This window comes from Phascolarctos cinereus, unplaced genomic scaffold (genome assembly GCF_003287225.1).
Source record: "Phascolarctos cinereus isolate Bilbo 61053 unplaced genomic scaffold, phaCin_HiC Scaffold_9;HRSCAF=440, whole genome shotgun sequence".
Lineage (NCBI taxonomy): Eukaryota > Metazoa > Chordata > Mammalia > Diprotodontia > Phascolarctidae > Phascolarctos > Phascolarctos cinereus.
Window position 1 is genome coordinate 23,073,973 of NW_027556402.1, and position 22,656 is coordinate 23,096,628.

Below are 22,656 nucleotides of genomic sequence, written 5' to 3' on the forward strand. Positions count from 1 at the left end.
GCCAAGAAAACCCCCAATGGGGTCATAAAGATTTGGACAACACTGAAAAACAACTGAATGACATGTGTAAGTACCTACTATATGAGAGCTGTATCCTCAGCATAAAACGAAATTGAACTAGTCCTCCTCAGGGAGCTTACCTGGAGGATATAACATATACATAAACACAATGACAGTTTAGAAAGGAGAAAGTACTAATGGGGCATAGGTGTATGAGGAGCAGGATGCTAACAGGAAGGCTTCATGGAGAGGGTGCCACCTGAAATGAGCTTTGAAAGAAGCTAGTGATTTTGAGAGAAGAAAGTCAGGATGGAGTGATTCTAGGCATGGGGGAATAGCTTCGGCAAAAGTATGCATTTGAACCCAGGTCTCGGACTCCAAATCCAGCTTGCTTTTAACTTTATCTCAATACCTCCCTTATATATGTGTTCGTGTTGTTTCCCCAAGTAGAATACAAGTAACTTGAAGGCATTCTTTTTTTTTTGTCTTGGTATTCTTAGCATCTAGAACAATGCCCGACACATAGTAGGTGCTTAATAAATGCTAATTGACTAATTGGTTGATTCTAAATTTTGCCCATACTTAGAATGTTATCAACAATACATTAATTTTTTTCAGTATTAAGTGTTTTTCTAAGAATTAATGATGGCATTAAGTATGGGGGAAGAACACATTTATGTAATGTTCTATTTCCTCCTTAGAACCCTGATTCAAAAGGACCAGTGTTGGCTTTTTTAGTGAAATCTTTTATAAGGCACCGAAAAATTGCTTAGCTGCCTCTAATTCAAAAGAAACTTTGCCATGTAGAAAGGAAATAATAATAAAAGACAATGAGGGCCAACCTGGAATAGATAATGAATCTGCCCAAAGCAAACCTATGCACTATTGCTGGGAGTCATTCTAATCTAATTACACATGTTAATGATTTTATGGCATTTCTGCCCTTGCCCCATTTCTAGTGACTTTCTCCACCTGTCTCCTTTCCGTTGGAAGTATTACAATTCTACAACTTGTCAGGTAATAAGATTTTCACCCGTTGGCTTAACCTACAATAAAACAAAAATCACAGAGGACTTCTGAGCAAGCCAAACCAAGATGAGATATTTCTAGATAAAACCTTGCATTATAACAAATCCACTGCCATTTTGGAACCAGAATGTTTTGGGTTGATTTTAGAGAAAAGAGACTGGGAAATTTGCCCGTAAAAGATGCTGTGTGGAAGAGTTCATTCCCACTTCTCTCTCTAATTAAAAAAAATTAATAGCTTTTATTTTTCCATCACTGTCATTTCAAAAGGTGTTCCTCTCTGCTCCCCTATCATGCCTGGTAACAAAGAATAAAAAGAGAGGGGGGAAAAAAGCAAGTCATTAAAACTGACCAATATATCAGCCGAGTCCTTCCTCGTATTTTATTTTATTTTATTTTTGGAAATAAATTCTGTTTTTATTGCTTTACCGTAAATGGGTTACTAACCACTGTATCCTATCCAGTTGGCACACATTTCATAACCACATTTTATATGATCAAATGGTAAAGCCTCTTGTGAATTATTTAACAATTAAAGGAAGGTAGTGTGTATGTGCATGGGGAAAAAAACTACAATAATAATAGCTAGCATTTATGTAACTCTTTAAGGTTTACAAAATATCTCACGTATGTTACCTCATTTGATCCTGAGAAGGACCCTGTGAGATAGGGGCTGTTATCATTTTATCAAACTGTGTCTGAGAGAGGTTAAGTGATTTGCCTAGGATCACATAGCTAGAGAGAATTCAAACTCAGGTCTTCCTGACTGCAAGTCCAAGTATCACTTCAGGGCAATTCATAGGAGCTGCATGTACTCTGTTTAGTGAAAGAAGAGCTAGATCTCTTGGAATCTGAAACCAGGATACCTGATAACACCATTGAAGGGGGGTGGTAGCATTAACATTGTAACTGAGGGGTGGCCTGGGTGTCTAGAAGACCTAGGCTCAAATCCAACCTCAAATGCTCTGACCTTGGGCAGATCACTTAACCTTTCACTGCCCCAAGCAGTTACTTCTTCATTTGTGGATGGAAGGAGTCTTTATATTGGGAATTCCTAGTACTGATGAAATCACAAGCCTGGACAAAACCAAATTAAAAAAAAAATTTCTGACTTATCATTGCACAATGAGTATATTTCATTTTAAGGAATTAGAGCACTACTTCCTAGTAATGTATGGCAACAGCAGAAACCAATCTCACAGGAAAGGTTGCCCAACTGCTTTAAGCATTAGAAAAGGGAACTTTTTGTGATCTTCTTTTTTTCCTGAGCTAGTCTAACATTCTTTCCTTTTCATTAAAGAGATGAATATCCTATTTTTTTCAATTGAGAAAATTCAAATGCCTTGTTCATATTTTAAAGAGCATCAATTCTGTATTAAAACTAAGAATGACCAAAGAATTATAATAGTATGTTGATTGTCAGTTCGAGAAGGGACCAGTCCTTGTGTAGTACAGATGAGGAAGTAGATTCAGAGAAGTAAAATAACCTGTACCAAGCATATCGCTAGGAATGGGCGGAGCCAAGCTGTGACGAGAAGCCAGATCTCTAAGTATCATTCTCATCTCTTTCTTTCCCATTGGCCTATTTTGTCATCAGTTTTACAGAATTGTAGTGTTAACATTTTTTTTAGAAATATTGAATATATTATCTATGTAGCCCAAGAAGCTATTATACGTATGCAATATATGAACATATGAAGTAATTAACATCAATTATAATAATCTTTGGTTGTAAAATACTCATAGAGGGGGTTCAGAGGATAGAATTAAGCCTATAGTTTACTAAATTGGTCCCTGTTAATACATTTTCCAAAGAATCTCCCTTAGATAGAAGACTGTGATTGATGCCAGGGTCCTAATTATGAAATAGAAGGTAAGCTTCTTGAGGGCAGGAATTAATTTTATTTTTGTTTTCATATCCCCAATGCCTACTGCTGGCACGCAGGCATGCGCGCGCACACACACACACACACACACACTATCACCTAAGAAATCCTTTGTTGTTAAAACAACAACAAAGTCTTCCTTATACCATGAAAAACCATACCTTTTCCCAAAGATCTAGTATTTTCCTTTTTTTAAAAAATCCTCTTTTATTAATATGGCCTCCGTTTCACTCCCTATCTGACCCCACTTTGTCCTTGCAGTCAGATACTTCTGGGGACTATGGGACTGCCCTCCTGAAGATTTGTGGTGAAGATGACTGAGGAAAGTTAATCTCCAAGTGCCTCTCAACTTCATCTACTGAACTATGAACATATAACTGCTTTCTTGGAGCCAGCAAATACACAAGCCAATGGAAATAACAGCATGTTTTCTTAATTTTAATTTTCATTGTTTCATAATAAATAAAACCTCACTTGTGTGCACCTCACATGTCATGTAACTGTGTCTTTAAAATGCATTTTAAAATAAGAGTTGGATCAAATCATTCCAAAATGGGCATCTGCCTGGGAAGTAGGAATCAAATACAGTATTTGGAAAAGCATTTAGAAAAATTCAAGGCAATAAAAGCTTCCTTCTCACTAAAGATCATTCGTCTTAGTTCATCTTTTATCACAATTGTTGAGCGATTCCTGCTAGAAACAATTAAAAAAAAAAGCCTTGTGTTGTCAAATGATTAATGCTGGAAACAGTCTACTGAGCATGAAAAAAATGAAAGGCGATCTGATTCCTGTAAAGTGATGGTGGGTATATTGGAATGGTAGAAAAACATTTTAATTTGACCTTCGGTGAGCATTGTCTAAATTATGCAATTAATTGTTTCCATTAAGAACTGTGTTCATTCATTGTAGCTGTTTTATACCAACTAGTGTTTCCCCCAGGATGAGAGTTTAGAACTTTTCTTCATCCCTCTTTCTCCCTAGTGATTTGGCAAAAAAGAATTTATTTGGAAAAATCCCATATAAGGATTTGAGGTTCAGAGGTACATCCCTTTCAGTTCAGACAGAGATTTGAGTGACTTTGATCTAGGAGGTAGATTTGAGTTATGTCCAGTTTTCAAAAAGGGGGATAGATACAGTCTATGGGAGGAAAAGCTGAAAAGGAGGAGCTAGGATTACTAGCTGAATTCCACAGCGGCGGCAGCAGTGGTGGAATCCTCGATTGTCCCTCTTCCCCTCCCCATCCTTCAGCACTGGGACATATGAGAAGTCACCTCTGAGAGGGATGAGAGGGGCGTGTGTGTGTGTGTGTGTGTGTGTGTGTGTGTGTGTGTGTGTGTGTGTGATAAAGAGACAGAGCAGAGGAAGAAGAAGAGAGGGAGTGAGAGCACACTAAACTTTGCAGAGATGGAAGAGATTATAATGGACTACCTGGTGGTCCAGAAGTATCAGACAGCTGTAATCTCCCATTCAAAGATTGAGGGAAAGGCCTGATAATAGGCACTGTTATATACTCTATTCTGTTTTTTTATCTAGGATGTTTCCTTTATCCTGATTTTGTCTCATATAGACACCCATGGTCAGTCATAAAGGTTTTACATTGCATGTCTCTATACTTATTTTTTCTGCCCAGAAAAAAGGAATAGAGAAAGTCAGGAGTTAGCTAAAAATGAACAAAATTTAGATTAGGTCAGGGAGCTAAACCTTTGGGTAAATGTTAGGAAATTTTCCTAAGGGTCTGAACTGTTATAATTAAATTCCATAAAACCATGGAAAAGAGGGCCATGTATACCTGAGGGCCACCATATTATGCCTAAGCAAGAAGCAAGCTTAATGTTGCAACAGGGTTTGCATAATAAATCCCCAGTACCTTTGGTGACGGAGGGAGGCGGCAGGTAATCTGGTTTCCTGCTTCGTCCTTCCACCGACAATGCTGTCTCCAAAGTTACTAATGATCTCTTATTTCTAAACCCAATGACCTTTTCTTTTTTATTTCTTTCCTTTTATTTTTAGTTTGAAATGTTTATTTAAAATGTTTTTCACATTCACTTTTTTAGTTTGAGTTCCAAATTCTGTCCCTCCCTCATCCAATGGCCTTTTCTCAGTCCTCATTCTCCTAGATCTCTCTGTACTGTGGATCACCCTCTCCTCCCCGACATTCTCTCATCTCTAGGACACCATTCGCTCCACGTTCTTCCTTTACCTATCCTCCTCCAGATAGCCTTTCAACTGTAGATTTCCCTCAGGGTTTGATCCTAGGCCTTTTCTCTTCCCCACATATATTACTTCACCTTGTGATTTCATCAGCTCCCATGGGTTTAGTTCCCATCTCTATGCTGATGATTCTCAAAATCTACCTATCTTGCCCCAAGCCCCAAAATTGGTGCTGATCTCCAATTTCACTTCTCTAACTGCCTTTCAGATTATTTTAAACTGGATGTCCAGTAGACTTCTTAAACACGATATATCCAAAATAGAACTCATTATCTTTTCCCCTAAACCCTTCCTACCTCCTACCTTCCCTTTTACTGTAAAGGACAATATTATCCTCCCAGTCCCTCAGACTCACAACCTAGGAGTCATCCTAGACTCTGCACTGTCTCTCAACCCCATCACCCTCCCCATAGTCAATCTGTTGCCCAAGCCAGTAGATTTCACCTTTGCAACATCTCTCTTTTTTCAGATCTCTTTTTCTTTAAAAAAAATTTTTTTTAACATTCTTTAAAAATTCTCTCCCTCCTTCCAGCCCCTTTCTCACCCATTAAGGAAGAAAATATTGTGATAGCCATTACACAAGTGAATTATGCAAAACATTTCCATATCAACTACATCTCTTGAATATACCCCATTCTTTCCTCTGACATTGCCACCATTCTAATGCAGGCCATCATGTCTGTGCCTGGATTATTGCAACTGATTGTGGATGGGTTGGCCTAAAGTCTCTCCTCACTCCAATCCATCCCCTGACCAGCCACTAAAATCATTTTCCTAAAGCACAGATCTAACCACGTCACCCCTTTACTTAATAAAATCCAATGACTTCCTATTGCCTCTATGGTCAAATATAAAATGCTCCGTTTGGCATTCAAAACCCTTCACATCTTAACCCCTCCTAGCTTTCCAGTCTTCTTACACCGTACTCCCTGCCAAACACTCTTTAATTCAGTGATCCTGGCCTCCTGGCTGTTGCATGAACGAGACACTCCATCTCTCAACTCTGGGCATTCTCTTTGGCTTTCCTCTGTGTATGGGGTTTTCTTCCTTTTCCACTGTAATTGCTGACCTCCCTGGCTTCCTTTAAGTTCCAGCTAAAATCCTGTCTTTTTAATGGAAGACTTCCCTAATTCTTCCTTAATTCTAGTGCCCTCCCTCTGTTTATTATTTCTTATTTATCCTGTATCTAACTTGCTTTGTATATATTTGTTTGCATGTTGTCTCCCCATTTAGATTGTAAACTCCTTGAGGCCAGGGACTGCCTTTTGCCTTCTTTTTTATCTCTAGCAGCACATTGCCTGGTACATAGTAGATGAAAAATAAATGCCTATTGATTATTGAGGTAGGAAAGGACAGTGAACAAAGAAAAGATCATGCCCCAAACTGACCCCATGGGAAGAAATAGGTATGACCTTTAAATTCAATGCTGCTCCTTTCCAGAAAGAGGGGAAGAACAGGAAGGAGAGAATACAAACCAGTCAACTTTGCCATCCACAGTGACATCTGATAGTTACACATATTTGAACATGGCAATTATTTTTTCTTAACTTTGGTGGATTTGTGAGATATATGTGTGTTCTAATAATTGGTATACATCACAATCTACCCATGCCTTTTTATCTTGGGTAACTTTGTCTATATCCTTCCCAGAAATCTTCTGTGGAGAAGCTTCCTCTAGGTCTCATCTCCTGAAGTGAAATCTATGGGGCATTGCTCCCCACTTCTCTACCCCAGCCAGCCCAGAAGAACTCCTGGCTAGGGCTGCTCCCCTCCTCTCCCTATTCTCCAAACCATCCCACCGTTTGTAAGTCAACATCACAAAAGATTAAGCAGGCACCACTTTAAAGGAGCAGAGAGCTTAGAATATAATGGTTCAAAAGATGGGAGGTGGGGTGGGGAGAAGGAAAGGATTACAATCAATAATAACTTACTCAGAAAAACTGAGTATAATTCTATGGGGAGAAAATATGCCTTTAATGAGTTAGAGGACTTCCAAGCAGTCTGAATGAAAAGATAAGGCCAGAATAGAAACTGAAATACAAACAAAGGAGTCAAGGGAAACATAAAATAGGTAAATATGAATGAACTAATAGTCATTAGCTATTAAACAAAAATGAACTGTTTACATTCTAATATGGGGAGATGACTTATGTGTCTCTTCAGAAATTGATCATCATCAAGAGTCATAGATGGAGTCTAATTAGGCAGAAGGCCTGGGAGTTGGGAAGAAACGAAGAGAAAGGGTGGGGAAAAGTATCTCACATAATCTGAGTGCACAAGTAAGAGACTATATAAACCATGAGGAAGGGATAGAGGGGAGCAGGCAGCACTTGAACCTCACTTTTGAATTGGCTAAAGGAGGGAAGCATACATGCATACACACACACACACACACACACACACACACGCACACAATCACAGAATTGGGTGCAGAAATATATTTCACTCAACAGGGAAACAGGAGGGAAAGGAGAGAAGGCCAAAGGGGAAATGATAGGGAGAGCAGATTAAGAGAACGATTAGTCGTAAGTAAAACAAACTGTAACTATGAAGGGTGGATCATAAAGAGGAGTTTAAAAAGAAAGAAAGGATAAGAACTTGTCATTGAACTCTGGGTGAGGCAAAGAGAAGAAGGGCAAGGGAAGAGAAGCAGCTAAACACCATCTAAGGGCACACCCCTTTTCTCTTAATGCCCTCTTTTTTTTTTTATAAAGAAAAGGTATGAAACTGTAATCCACACAGTGACCTGCCAGATTCCAAAGAACTCAGGATGAAACATGCTACTCAACTCCTAACAGAGATGATGGACTCAGGATGTGGACTGAGATGTAATTTTTTGGACATGGCTAATACAAGGACTTTGTTTTGTTTTTCTTTCTTTTCTTGATTGGGAGAGGGGGAGAAATGCAAGAAAGAGATAAAGTGGATTCTCAGCAGTTAAAAAAAAGTAAAATTAAGTTTAAAAAAAGAGGGTGTAGATTGAATGCAGCTAAGATTAGAAAGGAAACCATTAACTGGGGGGGAAAATCTTCAAAGTAAGTTTCTCTGATTAAAGTCTCATTTCCAGGAAACATAAGGAATTGATTCAAATTTAAAAGAATGAGAGCCATTCCTCAACTGACAAATGGTCAAAAGATATTAACAGGAAGGTTTCAAAGGACAAAATCCAAGCTACAAATAGCCACGTGAAAAAAAATGCTTCAAATTGCTAATGATGAGAGAAATGCACATTAAAGCAACTCTGAGATTCTCCCTCATGACCATCAGACAGAAAAAGGAAAATGATGAGTGCTGACACATCCAAAGGAAAACAGGCATGTTAATGGATGAACTGTGAGTTTATTTTTTTCGTCAATATATTGTCAATAAGCATTTATTAAGCACCTATGTATCAAATGGAACAGTTGCATCATTACTCAAAACAAAGGCTTATGACATTAAGTTGTGTTTTTCTTTCTTAAATTTTAATATTTAATTTTTCTTAGTTATATGTAAAAAACAATTTTTAACTTTTCTTTTTTTACAATTTTGAATTCTAAATTCTCTCCCACCCTCCCTGCCCTTCCTTATCATTGAGAAGGCAAACAATTTGATAAAGATTACACATATGCAGTCTTGTTGAGTGAAGTCAGATTGCAATGGGTTGAAAAGTATTTGTGTATACTCATGTGAGGAAATCCAGGAACTAGAGAATGGAAGTGTGGAGAGCATTTGGGTGGAGATCAATGGATGAAAAAATAGAAACAGTATTGTCATGAAAATATAACATATGTACAAAAGATGGAAACAAGGCCAGATAACAGCAAATAAATACGAAAGTATGGCATGGGAACATAAGAAAGCTAGAGTTTATGTACTGTTTTAAACTTTGCCAAGTGAAGCATATGTTATTTTTTAGATCAGGTGATACAATGAATACAATGGCTAGAAGACCTGAGTTGAAATTCTGACTCAGACCCTTACTAGCTGTGACCCTAGGCAAATCACTTAACCCCAACTGCCTCACAAAAAAAAAAAATAGGATCAGGAGTGCTTAAGGTCAGAATGAGATGAGGCTAATGAAGAATTAGCCTCATGCTAATGAAGAAAACTAAGAACAACAACAGAAAAACCACACTGTTGATGATACTTGAAATGTTGTGGAGAATGGGAAAATTCCTGCAAGTCACAGAAAGGAGTCTTGATTTCCAAAAATGGGATGACAATACAGTTTGTAATCTATAGGCCACTAAGCTCTGTCTCAATTCTGACAAAATTCTAGAAGGAATTAATAAAGAGACAATTAGTGAACACCTAGAAAATGAAGTAAGGAACTCAATGGGCTAGTATTACTTCCTCAAAGGCGATTCATACCAGTCTAAACTTAATTCTTTTTTTGACAGGTTTGCTGCTAACCCGGTAGGTCAAGTGAGTTCTATGGCTATAATTTAACTAGATTTTTGCAAAGTATTAGGGAAAATCTCTCATGCCATTCTTACAGAAAAGATGGAGAGATATGGGCTAGACAATAGTACAATTGGATGGAATTGGTTGAGTGACTCTCCTGGACTTTCTGTACAATGCCCCAGAAACCTCTTCATCCTGGAAGCTCGCTTCACACAATGAAAGTATTTTCTACCCCTGTAGCCTTTCCTCTTTATTGTCTAGTTCTCTTAAAACCTCCATTTTTAAGAAGACCCAGGTCTTCATTCCTCAACAGGGGACTTTTCATAATTTTCTACAATGCCCCCTGCCAGATACCTTCATCTCCCTCACCTATCTTTTTTCAGCTCCCTTTTAGGTGTTATTACCCTACCCCATTAGAAAGCAAGCTGTTTGAGGGCACAGCCTGTCCTTTTTGCATTTCTGAGGAAGCACTCAACAAAATCTTGTTGACTTGAATGACTGGCCTCAAAAAGTGACTGGTTATGATTAAATACCAAATTAGAAGGATTCCGGTGGAATGGCACCTATAAGGACATGCACCTGTTCCATTTAACATTTTTATCAATGCCATAGAAAAAGTCATAAATGGAGCGTTCATGACATTTGAAGTCAATACAAAGCTAGGGGAAATGGCTAATAAATTGGAATACCAGAGTCAGGCTCTAAAAATCTTGGTGGGCTAGAATACTGGGCTGAATCTGATAAGATGAAGTTTAATAGGAATAAATGTAAAATATTGTTGTTTGTTATTGAATTATTTCAGTTGTGTCCAACTCTGTGACCCCATTTAGGATTTTCTATGTAAAGATTCTAGAACACTCTGCCATTTTCTTCTCTGGCTCATTTTACAGAGGAGGAAACTGAGGCAAATAGGGTGAAGTGACTTGTCCAGGGTCAGACAGTTGTAAATGTCTGAGACTAGATTTGAACTCAGGTCTTCCTCACTCCAAGCCCTGTGCTCTGTCCACTGTACCACCTAGCTATAAAATATTGTTCAGGTTTAAAAATGTAACAATTAAAAATGCAAGATAGAGGAGACAGAAGTTGTTCTGAAAAAAGACCTAAGGGTTTTAGAGGAATGAAGTTTCCATAGGAGTCAGTGATATGAAGTGGTAGTCACAAAAACTAATCCAGTCTCGGCCTGCTTCCAAGGTACAGCTTCCAAGAAAAGCAAGGACTATTGTCATTTGCTTGAGTGAGACCACATCTGGTACCATTGTTATCAGTCTGGGTCCCCAAGGGTTAGAAAAGATAAGTTGGGGGTTGTCCTGGGGGGATGAGCTGGGATAGAGAAGGGTTTTGCATCCATGTCATGGGAAGATAAGTTGAAGGAAGTTAAAATGTTTAAGGGGGTTGGTGCTGGGACACCATATCTGTTTTCAAATCCTTGAAAGGCTGTGGGAAGGGGGGATTTCACATTGTGCTGCCTGCCCTCATAGGTCAGAACTGGGAGCAATAGGCCCGAATTGCAAAGAAGTGAGAGTGATTTTGCCCTCTTGGTTTATTTTTCATTAAAGATCTGACCATTTTTTGCAGGGGCAGGGAATGTCGACTTGGAGACTGATTTTAGGTAATGGGCTGAATTAGATGGGTTGGGTCTTTCCAACTCAGGAATTCTGTGATTATATACCAAAAGGCAAAAGAGATGTACTTATAACCAAAAATAACTCAACCTGTAAAGCTGAACATAATCTTTCATGGTGAAAAAAAAATAACCTTAAGCAGAATAGAGAACTTTGAAACATTTCTGATGACAAGACTAGTAGTAGGTGGAAACTTTGAGATACAAACTTAAGAGTCCAGAGAAACCTAGAAAGATCCGTTTATCTGAACAACTAGAAGGGGTTATGTGATGATGTAATCTGACATTCGATTAGAGGCAGAAGAAAGCTGTCCCTTCAGAACCTTGATGTCTTCAAAGTAAGTAAGAACTCGGAGGAGACTGGATCTGTTCGGAGCACTTGAGGAGGGAAAAGAGAAGGGAGGATAAAAGGAGGAATACATAGTGTAGACTGAATTAAGAAGGGGGTGAAATTTGCTATCTCTCAGTGTGAGAACAAAGGTAACAAATATGGAGAAAGGAGTAGGGGGAGCAGGCATCTATGAACCTTACAGTTCTGAAATGGACAAAGGAGCATTGAACATATGCATAGTTTGGGGGAGACATACATCGACCTTGATAGGGAATCAAATGGGGAGGGAGCAGTGTTATGAGAGGATTATACTGAAGGAAGCAAAACAAACTTCCTGATTCTGAATTGGGGCATTAAATGGGGTGAGGGAGAAAGAATAGCAAAAACTGATACTGAAGAATGTGTCTTATGTTGCCACTTAAACAACTGGGGAATGGCTAAGCAAATTGTTGCATGGGAATGTAATGGAATATCATTGCACCATAAGAAATGATGAAAGAAACTATTTCAGCATATTCTGGGCATTGTGAACTGATGGAGAGTGAAGTGAGCAGAACCAGGAGAAGAATTTATACAAACATAACAACTTTGTGTAGAGAAACAATTCTGAAAGATGTTGATAACTGTCATGACTAAGCATGGCTCCCAAGTACTTATGCTAAAGCATGTTGCCAACTTCCTGACAGAGAACTGATGGAGAGGGGAGGGAAGATGAAGAGATAGAGATAGATAATATACAGATAGAAAGTGAGGCTATAGGTAAGACAGACAGGCTAATATAGATAAATAGATACAACAGAGAGACAGAGGTAGACTGGCTAAGGGCAGAGATAGTATAGATAAAGGTGGATGGGCAGCTAAAGATATTTGGTTGATTTTGTTGATTATGCTTATTTTTAGAAGGTTTTCTTTTTTCTTCATTTTTCCTGGTTTGTAATTGAGAGACTTGGGAGGGAGTTAGCAGTTGTGACACCCCACCCGACTTCTCAAAAACGAGGGTCATAGAGAGAAATTTAGAAGGTTACCTGAACAAGCAGGGTGGTTTTGAATGTAACATATGGGATTATTATTATTTTTTTTAAAGCAAGTCATAGAAAACGGAGAGTCACGGTCTTAAAGAGAATTCTCCTTTCATTTTCTGGTGTGTATGTTGAAAGCTCACTTTTTGCTGATTAAGTTTATAATTTTTAGTGAAAAAAAAAATTAAGACTAGCCAATACTCTGTAGTGTGGTATTTCGTCTGAGAGTGCTTCTGACTTTCACTAGGGGGCAGGTCTAGTTAAAGGTGGATTCTCAGTCTAGCTCACGCTTATAAAGTCTACTTGCTCCAGAACTGTTTGAACACCAATTTCCAAAGCATTTTCTTGTTACTATGAAGGCTCTTTCAGTTGATAATCCAGAAACCATTTATTTCTGACCTTTCTCCACATCTTTCTGAACATTCCATACGAGGAAAATCCCACTTCACTCTAGGAATGAACATAACTTAAAATAGAAGACAATCTATCTTAGGGGGTGGAATAACCACTTAGTTTCACTTTGAAAGTAGTAGCAAGGGGAAAGAAAATTAATTAGTTAAAACAGTAATGTTCCTGAACTTGTGTGGCATATCGAACAAGGAAGACATAACTGATTCGTAGCTTTCAGCACCATGTGTGAATTGAGGCAGAAATGCCAAAGCATTTGTCCTAAAGGTTAAAGCTTTCCAGAAAATGAAACTCAAGACATTTAGATAAGAGAAATGAGAATTCCCTAAATTCGGTGCTAAGTGAGAAGTGAGGGAAATTTTAAAGAATCCGTAGTAATCTTTGTTCTTTTTTCATGCACCTTTTCCCTCTCTAACATCCTTAATGTCACATCAGTTATCTCTAGCCTGGTAGGTTTGCTTTTCCTATAACAATGGCTAGAAAAGCTTATGAAAAATGAAAGTTCTTTTTTGTTTCTCCCTGAAACCAGCAGAAAGTGATCTAATAGATCCTAAGAGATCAAGAGAGGGATATGATAGAACTTGAAACTGTATGGTCCTTTCTACTCAGCTAGCTATTAAAAACAAGCAAAAACAATGCAAGCCATCTTGGTTTCTAGTTGAGAAGGATGAGAAAATGGACCTCGTTTTGATGCTTTTCCAAGGATACTTTGTGTCATGAACTATGGAAAGTACCTAACATTTTTTTTCAAGCTTTTCAACTTTCAACCTTCAACAGAAACCTGATGAAGATATATTTTCCCATCCCACTTCTGGTACCATCTGCACAAGTCTCAGGGACTAAACAGAATTAAAGTACGTATTGGTTTTTCCTAACAACCATTTTACTGGTGCTATAGCTTTTTTGCCACAAAAATCAACTTGTGCCAACGTGATCATTGGCATCAGCTCTGTTCTGAGAAAAATTTACTGGTTATCATGAATTTTACAAAGTCGAAGAATTTTATTTAATCCTTGAAGACAGTAGCAAAAGGGGAGAAAATGAATTAGTTAAAACTGTAGTGTTCCTGCCTCTATGTGGTTTATAGAGCAAGGAAGAAATAATTGATTTATAGACTTGGGAGTAAACAATTTTAGAGTGTGTGAGATGGGGGGGGGCGATCCTAAGGGGATTTTCAGAGAATAGGGGATTCACTGAAATGATTCTGGATGAACTTTATATAATCCTCAGTCCTTTACTCCTCTCCAAGCCCTGCTCTTGACTTTCCAGACTTCTTTCTCCATCATTCTCCACTAGCCATCTCACTCCAAGAGGCATCTTCACCACCATGATTCAGGAGCCTTCTTTTTCTTTCTTTTTTTTTTTAGTCAATATAAATTTATTTATTTTTAGTTTTCAATATTCACTTCCACAAGTTTTTGAGTTCCAAATTTCTCACCCCTCCCCCTACCCCAAGATGGCATGCATTCTGAATACCCTTCCCCTGTCTGCCTTCTCTTCTATCTCTCCCCCTCCCTTCTCTTATCCCCTTCCCCTTCTATTTTCCTGTAGAGCAGGATAGACTTCTGTACCCCATTTCCTGTATTTTTTATTTCCCAGTTGCATGTGAAAACATTTTTTTTAAAACATGTGTTTTTAAAACTTTGAGTTCCAAGTTTTCTCCCTTCCTCCCTCACCACCCAGCCTCATTGAAAAGGCAAGCAACTCAATATAGGTTGTACATGTGCAGTTATGCAAAACACTTCCTAGTAGACATGTTGTGAAAAACTAACTCTATTTCCCTTAATCCTATCCTGCCCTCACATTTATTCTATTCTTTCTTTTGACCCTGTCCCTCCTCAGAAGTATTTGCTTCTGATTACCCTCTTTCCCAATCTGCCCTCCTCTCTATCACCCCCTGCTCTCTTGTCCCCTTCTCCCCTATTTTCCTGTAGGGTAAGACAGATTTCCATACCCAATTGAATGTGTATGTTATTCTCCTTAAGCCAAATCCTATGAGAATAAGATTCCTCATTCCCTCTCACCTTCCCCTGTTTCCCCCACTGTAAGAGACTTCTTCTGTTTTTTTTGTGAGATAATTTACCCCATTCTACCTCTCCCTTTCTTCTCCGAGTATCATCCTCTCTCATCCCTTAATTTTATTCTCCAGATATGACCCCTTAATCTTCAACTCACCCTGTGCCCTCTATCTATCTATCTATCTATCTATCTATCTATCTATCTATCTATCTATCGATCATCTATCTATCTATACATACATATATTTTTTTCCTCCAACTACCCTAATACTGACAAAGGTCTCATGAGTTATAAATATCATCTTTCCATGCAGGAATGTAAACAGTTCAATCTTAATAAGTCTCTTATGATTTCTTTCCTGTTTACCTCTTCATGTTCCACTTGAGTCCTGTATTTGAAAGTCAAATTTTCTATTCAGCTCTGGTCTTTTCATCAGGAATGCTTGAAAGTCCTCTATTTCACTGAATGACCATTTTTTCCCCTGAAGGATTATACTCAGTTTTGCTGGGTAGGTGATTCTTGGTTGTAATCCTATCTCCTTTGCCCTCCAGAATATTATATTCCATGCCCTGCAGTCCTTTAATGTAGAAGCTGCTAAATCTTGTGTTATCCTGATTGTGTTTCCACAGTACTTGAATTGTTTCCTTCTGGCAGCTTGTAATATTTTCTCCTTGACCTGGGAACTCTGGAATTTGGCTACAATATTCCTAGGAGTTTTCCTTTGGGGATCTCTTTCAGGAGGAGATCTGTGGATTCTTTCAATTTCTATTTTGCCCTCTGGTTCTACTATATCAGGGCAGTTTTCCTTGATAATTTCTTGAAAGATGATGTCTAGGCTCTTTTTTTGATCATGGCTTTCAGATAGTCCAATAATTTTTAAATTCTCTCTCCTGGATCTATTTTCCAGGTCAGTTGTTTTTCCAATGAGATATTTCACATTGTTTTCTAATTTTTCATTCTTTTGGATTTGTTTTACAGTGTCTTGATTTCTCATAAAGTCACTGTCTTCCAATTGCTCTATTCTAATTTTTAAGGAAGTATTTTCTTCAGTAATCTTTTGGACTTCCTTTTCCATTTGGCCAATTTTTCTTTTTAGGGCATTTTTTCCTCATTGGCTTTTTGGACCTCTTTTGCCATTTGGGTTAGGCTATTTTTTAAGGTGTTATTTTCTTCAGTATTTTTTTGGGTCTCCTTTAGCAAGCTGTTGACTTGTTTTTCATGATTTTCTTGCATCACTCTCATTTCTCTTCCCAGTTTTTCCTCTACTTCCCTTACTTGCTTCTCAAAATCCCTTTTGAGCTCTTCCAAGGCCTGGGACTGATTCATATTTTTCTTGGAGGCTTTGGATGTAGGAGCTTTGACTTTGTTGTCTTCTTCTGCTTGTATATTTTGATCTTCTTTTCACCAAAGTAAGATAATATAGTCTGACTCTTTTTGTGCTGCTTGCTCATGATCCCGGCCAATTACTTGAGTTTTAAACTCTTTGTTAAGGTAAGAGTCTGCTTCCAATGTGGAGAGTGTACTGTCCCAAGCTTCAGGGGTTTGTGTAGCTGTTTTCAGAGATACTTGTAGGGACCTGTAAATTTTCAGTTCTCCCAAGGTGGTATGATAAGGGGCAGGTGTTTACTCCTTTCCTGGCCTGTGACCACAAGTATTCCTTTCTGTCCTGTAACTGTGAGGAGGGGTTTCTCTCCACAGCCACTCCAAGCTCCACCACGCCAGCGCTCCCCCTCACCCCAGCACTGCCACCCAGAATTGTGACCCAGGCAAAGCAAAAGATTCCTGCCTCAGCACTGGCAAAGAGATCCCTGGAGTCCCTCTCTAATCAGCACAGGATTCCCCCTCAGTCTGTGGGCCGGAAGCTCGGGAAGCAGCTGCCCCCCCAGTGCCACGCTCTTGGGGAATGGAGCTGAAACTCCGCCTTCCTCTCTGACCACCGACAGAAACAGACTTTTCCCACTGACCTTCTAAGTTGTCTTTGGCATTGGTGGATTGAGGAACCTGGAAACCTCCACAGCTGCCCAAGATTCAGTCCTCTGAGGCCTGCTCCAGGTTTGCTGCAGCCTGCGCGCCCACGCTGCGGCCTGTGCACCCACGCTGCACTGCGCTGCGCTCCCAGCCCTTCATGATACACCTTTCTGATCAATCATCCAGGTTGTCTTGGGCTGGAAATTTGTTTCACTCTGTCTTTTTGTGGGTTCTGCTGCTTCAGAATTTGTTTAGAGCCATTTTTTATGAGTATTTGAAGGGGTTTGGGGGAGAGCTCAAGCAAGTCACTGCTTTCACTGTGCCATCTTGGCTCCGCCCCCTCCTTTTTCTGTACTGGAATATTTTTCTGCCCTTGTGGCTCCTTCCTTTGATTACGCAGTTCCTCCAGGACCCTCTGTTTTAAGGAAGAGTACATGGATCAGCCATGTTCACTCCATTCCTCTTTGGGTCCTGCTCCTGACTCCCCTCTCCTTCCCCTCCCATTGTTTTTCAGCTTCCTTTTATGTGTTGTAACTCCATTAGAGTGTAAACTTTTTGAGGGCTGAGACAGTCTTTCTTTTTGCTTTTATGTGCATCTCCAGAATTCAGCCCACTGTCTGGCACATAACAAGTAGTTAAATATTGTTGTTGTTGACTAACTTTGCTTCTGCAGAAGTCTGGGGTGGTTTTCTTGAGGAATACCTTTGTGACCTTCATTGTACATGGTATAAAGGGATGCTACTCCTGATTGGCAGATGTAACGTCAACCCATGATGCTGCACGAGTAGAGGAGGGACTTCAGTTTGGGGGAGACACACTTTAAGATAGGATCTTGAGAAACAGATCAAGATAGAAATAAAGTGCAAAATTTTGAATAACAGCCTGAAGTACCAGGGCATCAGACATGTAGGGGAGCCCCCTTGAAGCCCTAGAAACTGATGACAGTGGACTCCCTTTCAATAAGATCCTTCTCTTTCCTGGTTTGAACTGAAACCTTATCTCACTTCCAATGAAGGAGCTCATTTAATCGTCTTTATTCTTTGGGATATTCTAATCTGTACAACTTTTCTAATGTCTGTTTACTGATTTCTTTGATAAAGGAATCTTTATCAAACCTTTGCCCAATCTTGGCTGTCCTGGACCCTATTCTTCCCTCCTTCCCAGAAGTCTTCATTGTGACAGCATAGTCCTTTTCCTACTCTTGCAAAGGTGGACTTGATCTCAGGTCATAGCTAATCATGCCATCTACAAGCCATGTCTTTTATATTTAAAGAATGACACACACACATAATACAGATAGAGTGCCAAAAGTTTTATTTTGAGCTTCCATGGTTTAAAACTGCACTGATACTTTTGGGATAGTCTATACGTGCACTCAAATACAGACATATATATCTTACATTTAAAAGAAATACCACACCTAAGAAACTGAAAGACTAGATAGCTTTATTTTTGGCATTACTATTGGTGACTCTTCCTTCTTTTGCTCCCTATTAAAAACCAAGAGAAAAAGAAAAAAAAACAGTTATAGCAAGTAAGCACATGGCCATGTCAAAAAAAATGTGTGTCTCCTGCATATTCTCTTAAGAGGTAGGTAACATGCTTCATCATCTCTGGAGATACGGAGTTCTTAGGTCTTTTAAAGTGGTTTTTCTTTACAAAGTTGCTGAACATATGGAAATTCTTCCTCTAACTCCGTGTCAGTTCATACAACCCAGGATTCTCTTAGTCTTCATCAATAGTATTCTGTTACATTCATATGCAATAATTTGTTCTATTTTTGATCACTTAAGAAGCAATCCAAGGTATCCCTCTCCCTTAGATTCTAACACTTTGCCATATCCTTCCCTATTAACCAGAAGTGTTTCCATATGGAGGCAAGGGGGGGGCATATTCAGAGAAACAAAATACCATTGTATCCTCATTATATATCCTTGTTGCATTAGAGCATATCAAACCTCCTTTGGTAAAACTGTTCAATGACTTGTGATGAGGAGTACTGGCGTGGTAGATCTTGGAGTGGCTGTGGAGAGAAACCCCTCCTCACAGTTACAGGACAGAAAGGAATACTTGTGGTCACAGGCCAGGAAAGGAGTAAACACCTCGCCCCTTATCATACCACCTTGGAAGAACTGAACATTTACAGGTCCCTACAAGTATCTCTGAAAACAGCTACACAAACCCCTGAAGCTTGGGACAGTACACTCTCCACATTGGAAGCAGACTCTTACCTTGACAAAGAGTTTAAAAACTCAAGTAATTGGCTGGGATCATGAGCAAGCAGCGCAAAAAGAGTCAGACTATATTATCTTACTTTGGTGAAAAAGAAGATCAAAATATACAAGCAGAAGAAGACAACAAAATCAAAGCTCCTACATCCAAAGCCTCCAAGAAAAATATGAATCAGTCCCAGGCCTTGGAAGAGCTCATTTCATCCCAACACTGAATCTGAACTAAAAGAGTCATGGAGGAGTATATTGGAAAACATTTTACAACTGAATCTCCAAAAAAAAAAATGTACACATGGCACTTTTTAGTTTAAATGGAATAATTAACAATTTCTTCGTCACTTCCTCAAGGCTAGAAATCAACTAAACAGTAAATCAAACTTCAATTTGTAGTATTTGCTGATTTATGAGGTATAAATGTTCACACTGTAGATTTAACAGCCAGCTTTTGAAAGCTGGTGTGAGCCCACTTGAGCCAGCTCCAGGACAACCCTGGAGCCACACCTCTAACAAAAACCTATCTTTTTGCTTTTTGAAATATTGTATTCTGAGATTTCTTATTAATAATAGAAGTTGCCCACTCTTGTATAATACTGACTTAGTAATTTACCTGTTCTTTCTGGATATTTGCAGTATTTTTTTCTCTAATGTGTGAGCTCTGGATTTGGGCTATGAAATACCTTGAACTTTTCCTTTCAGAAAAAGGTGATCAGTGGATTCTTTCTCTTTTTATTTTGCCCTCTGATATATATATATATATATATACATATATATATACATATATATATATACATATATATACATATATATATACATATATACATATATATACACATATATATATGTATATATGTATATATATATATACATACACACACATACATATATAAGCTTCCACTGATGTCAAAGTCTTGTGAGAAAGCATATATATGTATATATATATTGATACATATATATATACATACATACATAAATACATGCATACATATATAGATAGAGAGCAAATTCCACCCTTTCTTACTCCTTTCTGCACTAATGTGTTCCTTCAACCTTTCTTACGTATGTATATGTAACCTTACATATGTATATGTATATGCAAATGCACATACCCTGTATATATGTCCATATGCATGTGTATAAATGTATGTGTTATATACACATATGTGCACACACACACACCATATATACATACACTCCCACGTGTATATAACCACACTCCTGGTGTTCATGTGTGTGCATATTACATACATGTGAATGTATGCATATATACAAATATTGTACCCATACATGTGTCAGAGCCACACCATATGTAGGCTTCTTTGCCAGACATGGGCAGAAACACTGGTCAGTTATGATTTTAGCATACGATGAAGACCTGAGAAGACTGATGTGGGTGAAGAGGCCTTGTCCAGAATCCCACGTGACACTGGAGTTGTAGGGATCTCAGAACAAGACAACCGTGATGCTGCGTTACAGCAAAGTTAAAGTCTGTCTGAGAACTTGGGAGCAGACAGCATGCCAGTTGTACAAGCAAACCTCATTGAATCCATGTTCCTTGGCTCCATCATCTGTGGACGACTGGCAGCAAGAACAGATGGTGATGAAGGGAAGTGATACAAGCCAAAAACAAGGAACCGCTACTAATAACTTTAAATTCTGGTCAGCAGGGAGATCTTTACTGCTGAGACAATTGCGGAAGTTAGAACTGTGCAATAAAGTGCTGTATCAGATTGTGACTGATTCCGCATAAGAAACCAAGGAGCAAGTGGTGCTACTCAGAGCATACCCGGGAGCCAGAAGTGCCTAATATGATAACTTTGCATACATGAGCCAAGAAAGACCCTAGAAAAGGTGAGAAATCGATTTCACTGTCCAAGATGCCTACAAATATCCCCAGTGTGAAAAATGTCCTGTATGTGTGCAAAGAAGAGCATTACCAATTGATTCTTCGTATTTGGAGAACCTAATTACCAGCAAGCCTTTGGATTTTTTTATATTGACTTTATCTCTCCATAAGGAAATAGGAAAGATGTGGGCATCTTAGTGATGACTGATCATTTTAGCAGATAACTATAGATGTCCCATAGGATTCTGCCCTGGGATCTCTTCTCTTCTCCCTCTATCCCATACTTGTTGATTTCATCAGTTTCTATGGATTTAATTGCCATCAGTATGGTGATGATTCTCAAATCTACCTATGCTGCCCTAACCTCTCTGCTGCCCTCCAATCTCGCCTCTCAAACTGGATATCCAGTAGACATCTTAAACTCAACATGTCCAAAACCTAACTCATGATCTTTCCCACTAAACCCTTTCCACCTCCTATCTTCCCTATTACTTTAGAGGACAATAGCATTCTCCCAGTCCCTCAGACTCACAATCTAAGTCTCATCCTTCACTCATTATCTCTCACCACTATATCCCATTAGTTGTCAAGGCCTGTTGATTTTGCCTTAGCAACATCTTTTGAATAGACCTGATTCTCTTCTTAGACATGGCCACCACTTTGGGGCAGGCCCTCAGTATCTCATGCCTGAACTACTGCAGTATCCTGCTGGTAAGTTGACTTGCCTCAAGTCTCTCCCCACTGCAGTCCATCCTCCATTCAGCCACCAAAATGATTTTCTTAAAGTATAAGTCCTAGGATGCCCCCCCACTCAACAAATTCCAATGGCTCCCTATCGCTTCCAAGATCAAATACAAAATCCCCTGTCATCGTTCAAAGCCTTTTATAACTGGACCTCCTACCTTTCTAGTCTCTTCATACCTTACTCCCCACTACATACTCTTTGCTCCAATGACGCTGGCCTCCTGGCCATTCCTTGCACAAGATGCTGCATTTCTTGGCTCTGAGCATCTTCTCTAGCTGTTTGCTGGAATGCCCTGTTTCTCTGTCTACTGGATTCCCAGGCTTCCTGTAAGTTCCAACTAGAACCCTACCTTCTACAGAAGGCCCCTCTTAATTCTAGGGCCTTCCCTCTCTCATTGATTTCCTATTTAATCCTGTATATACCTTGTTTTTGTACATTTTTTGGTTGCTTAGATTGAGAACTGCTTGAGGACAGGGATTATCTTTCACCTCTTTTTTTTTTTATCCCCAGTACTTAGCACAGTGCCTGGTGTATAGGTGCCTAATAAATGTCCATTGGTTGACTGACTACCAGATATACATAAGCATACCCAAACAGAAACCAGAAAGCTTCCACTGCTGTCAAAGTCTTCAGAGAAAGTATTTTTTCCAGAGCTTTTAGAGAAGGCAATTTATTAATTTATGATTTTACTTAGGATTATAAAAATAATTGTCAGAGAACTATTCATGCACTTCTAAGAATCCTAAGAATATTAATATGAACAAAAATACTAAAGAAAATACGTTCAATGAAAAAGTGACAATATTGAAATTTTACTAAAAGGTTCTATTTTATATAATCATTTTGTTTAAATCAGAAAGTGTTTTTCACTGTATGGATTACCTGCTAGAATCCTCCTTGGGTAAGATAGAGACTTTGAGAGCAAGCCACTTGAGTAAATGTTGGCTTTAGCAAGTATAAAA

General features: G+C 38.8%; 1 protein-coding gene and 1 pseudogene across 2 annotated transcripts in view; both read left to right on the forward strand.

Annotated features, from left to right (window-relative positions):
* ANXA3 (annexin A3) overlaps positions 1–3,400 on the forward strand; it is a 48,405-nt gene extending 45,005 nt beyond the window's left edge. For both annotated transcript variants that reach the window (XM_020988370.2, XM_020988368.2), the window contains one exon: positions 3,174–3,400. In XM_020988370.2, coding sequence (XP_020844029.1) covers positions 3,174–3,233 — 60 coding nt within the window. In that variant the 3' untranslated portion in view covers positions 3,234–3,400. The remainder of the gene's footprint in view (positions 1–3,173) is intronic.
* Positions 3,401–21,597: 18,197 nt separating this feature from the next.
* Positions 21,598–22,656, forward strand: part of LOC110209654 (small ribosomal subunit protein eS4-like) — a 100,013-nt pseudogene continuing 98,954 nt past the window's right edge.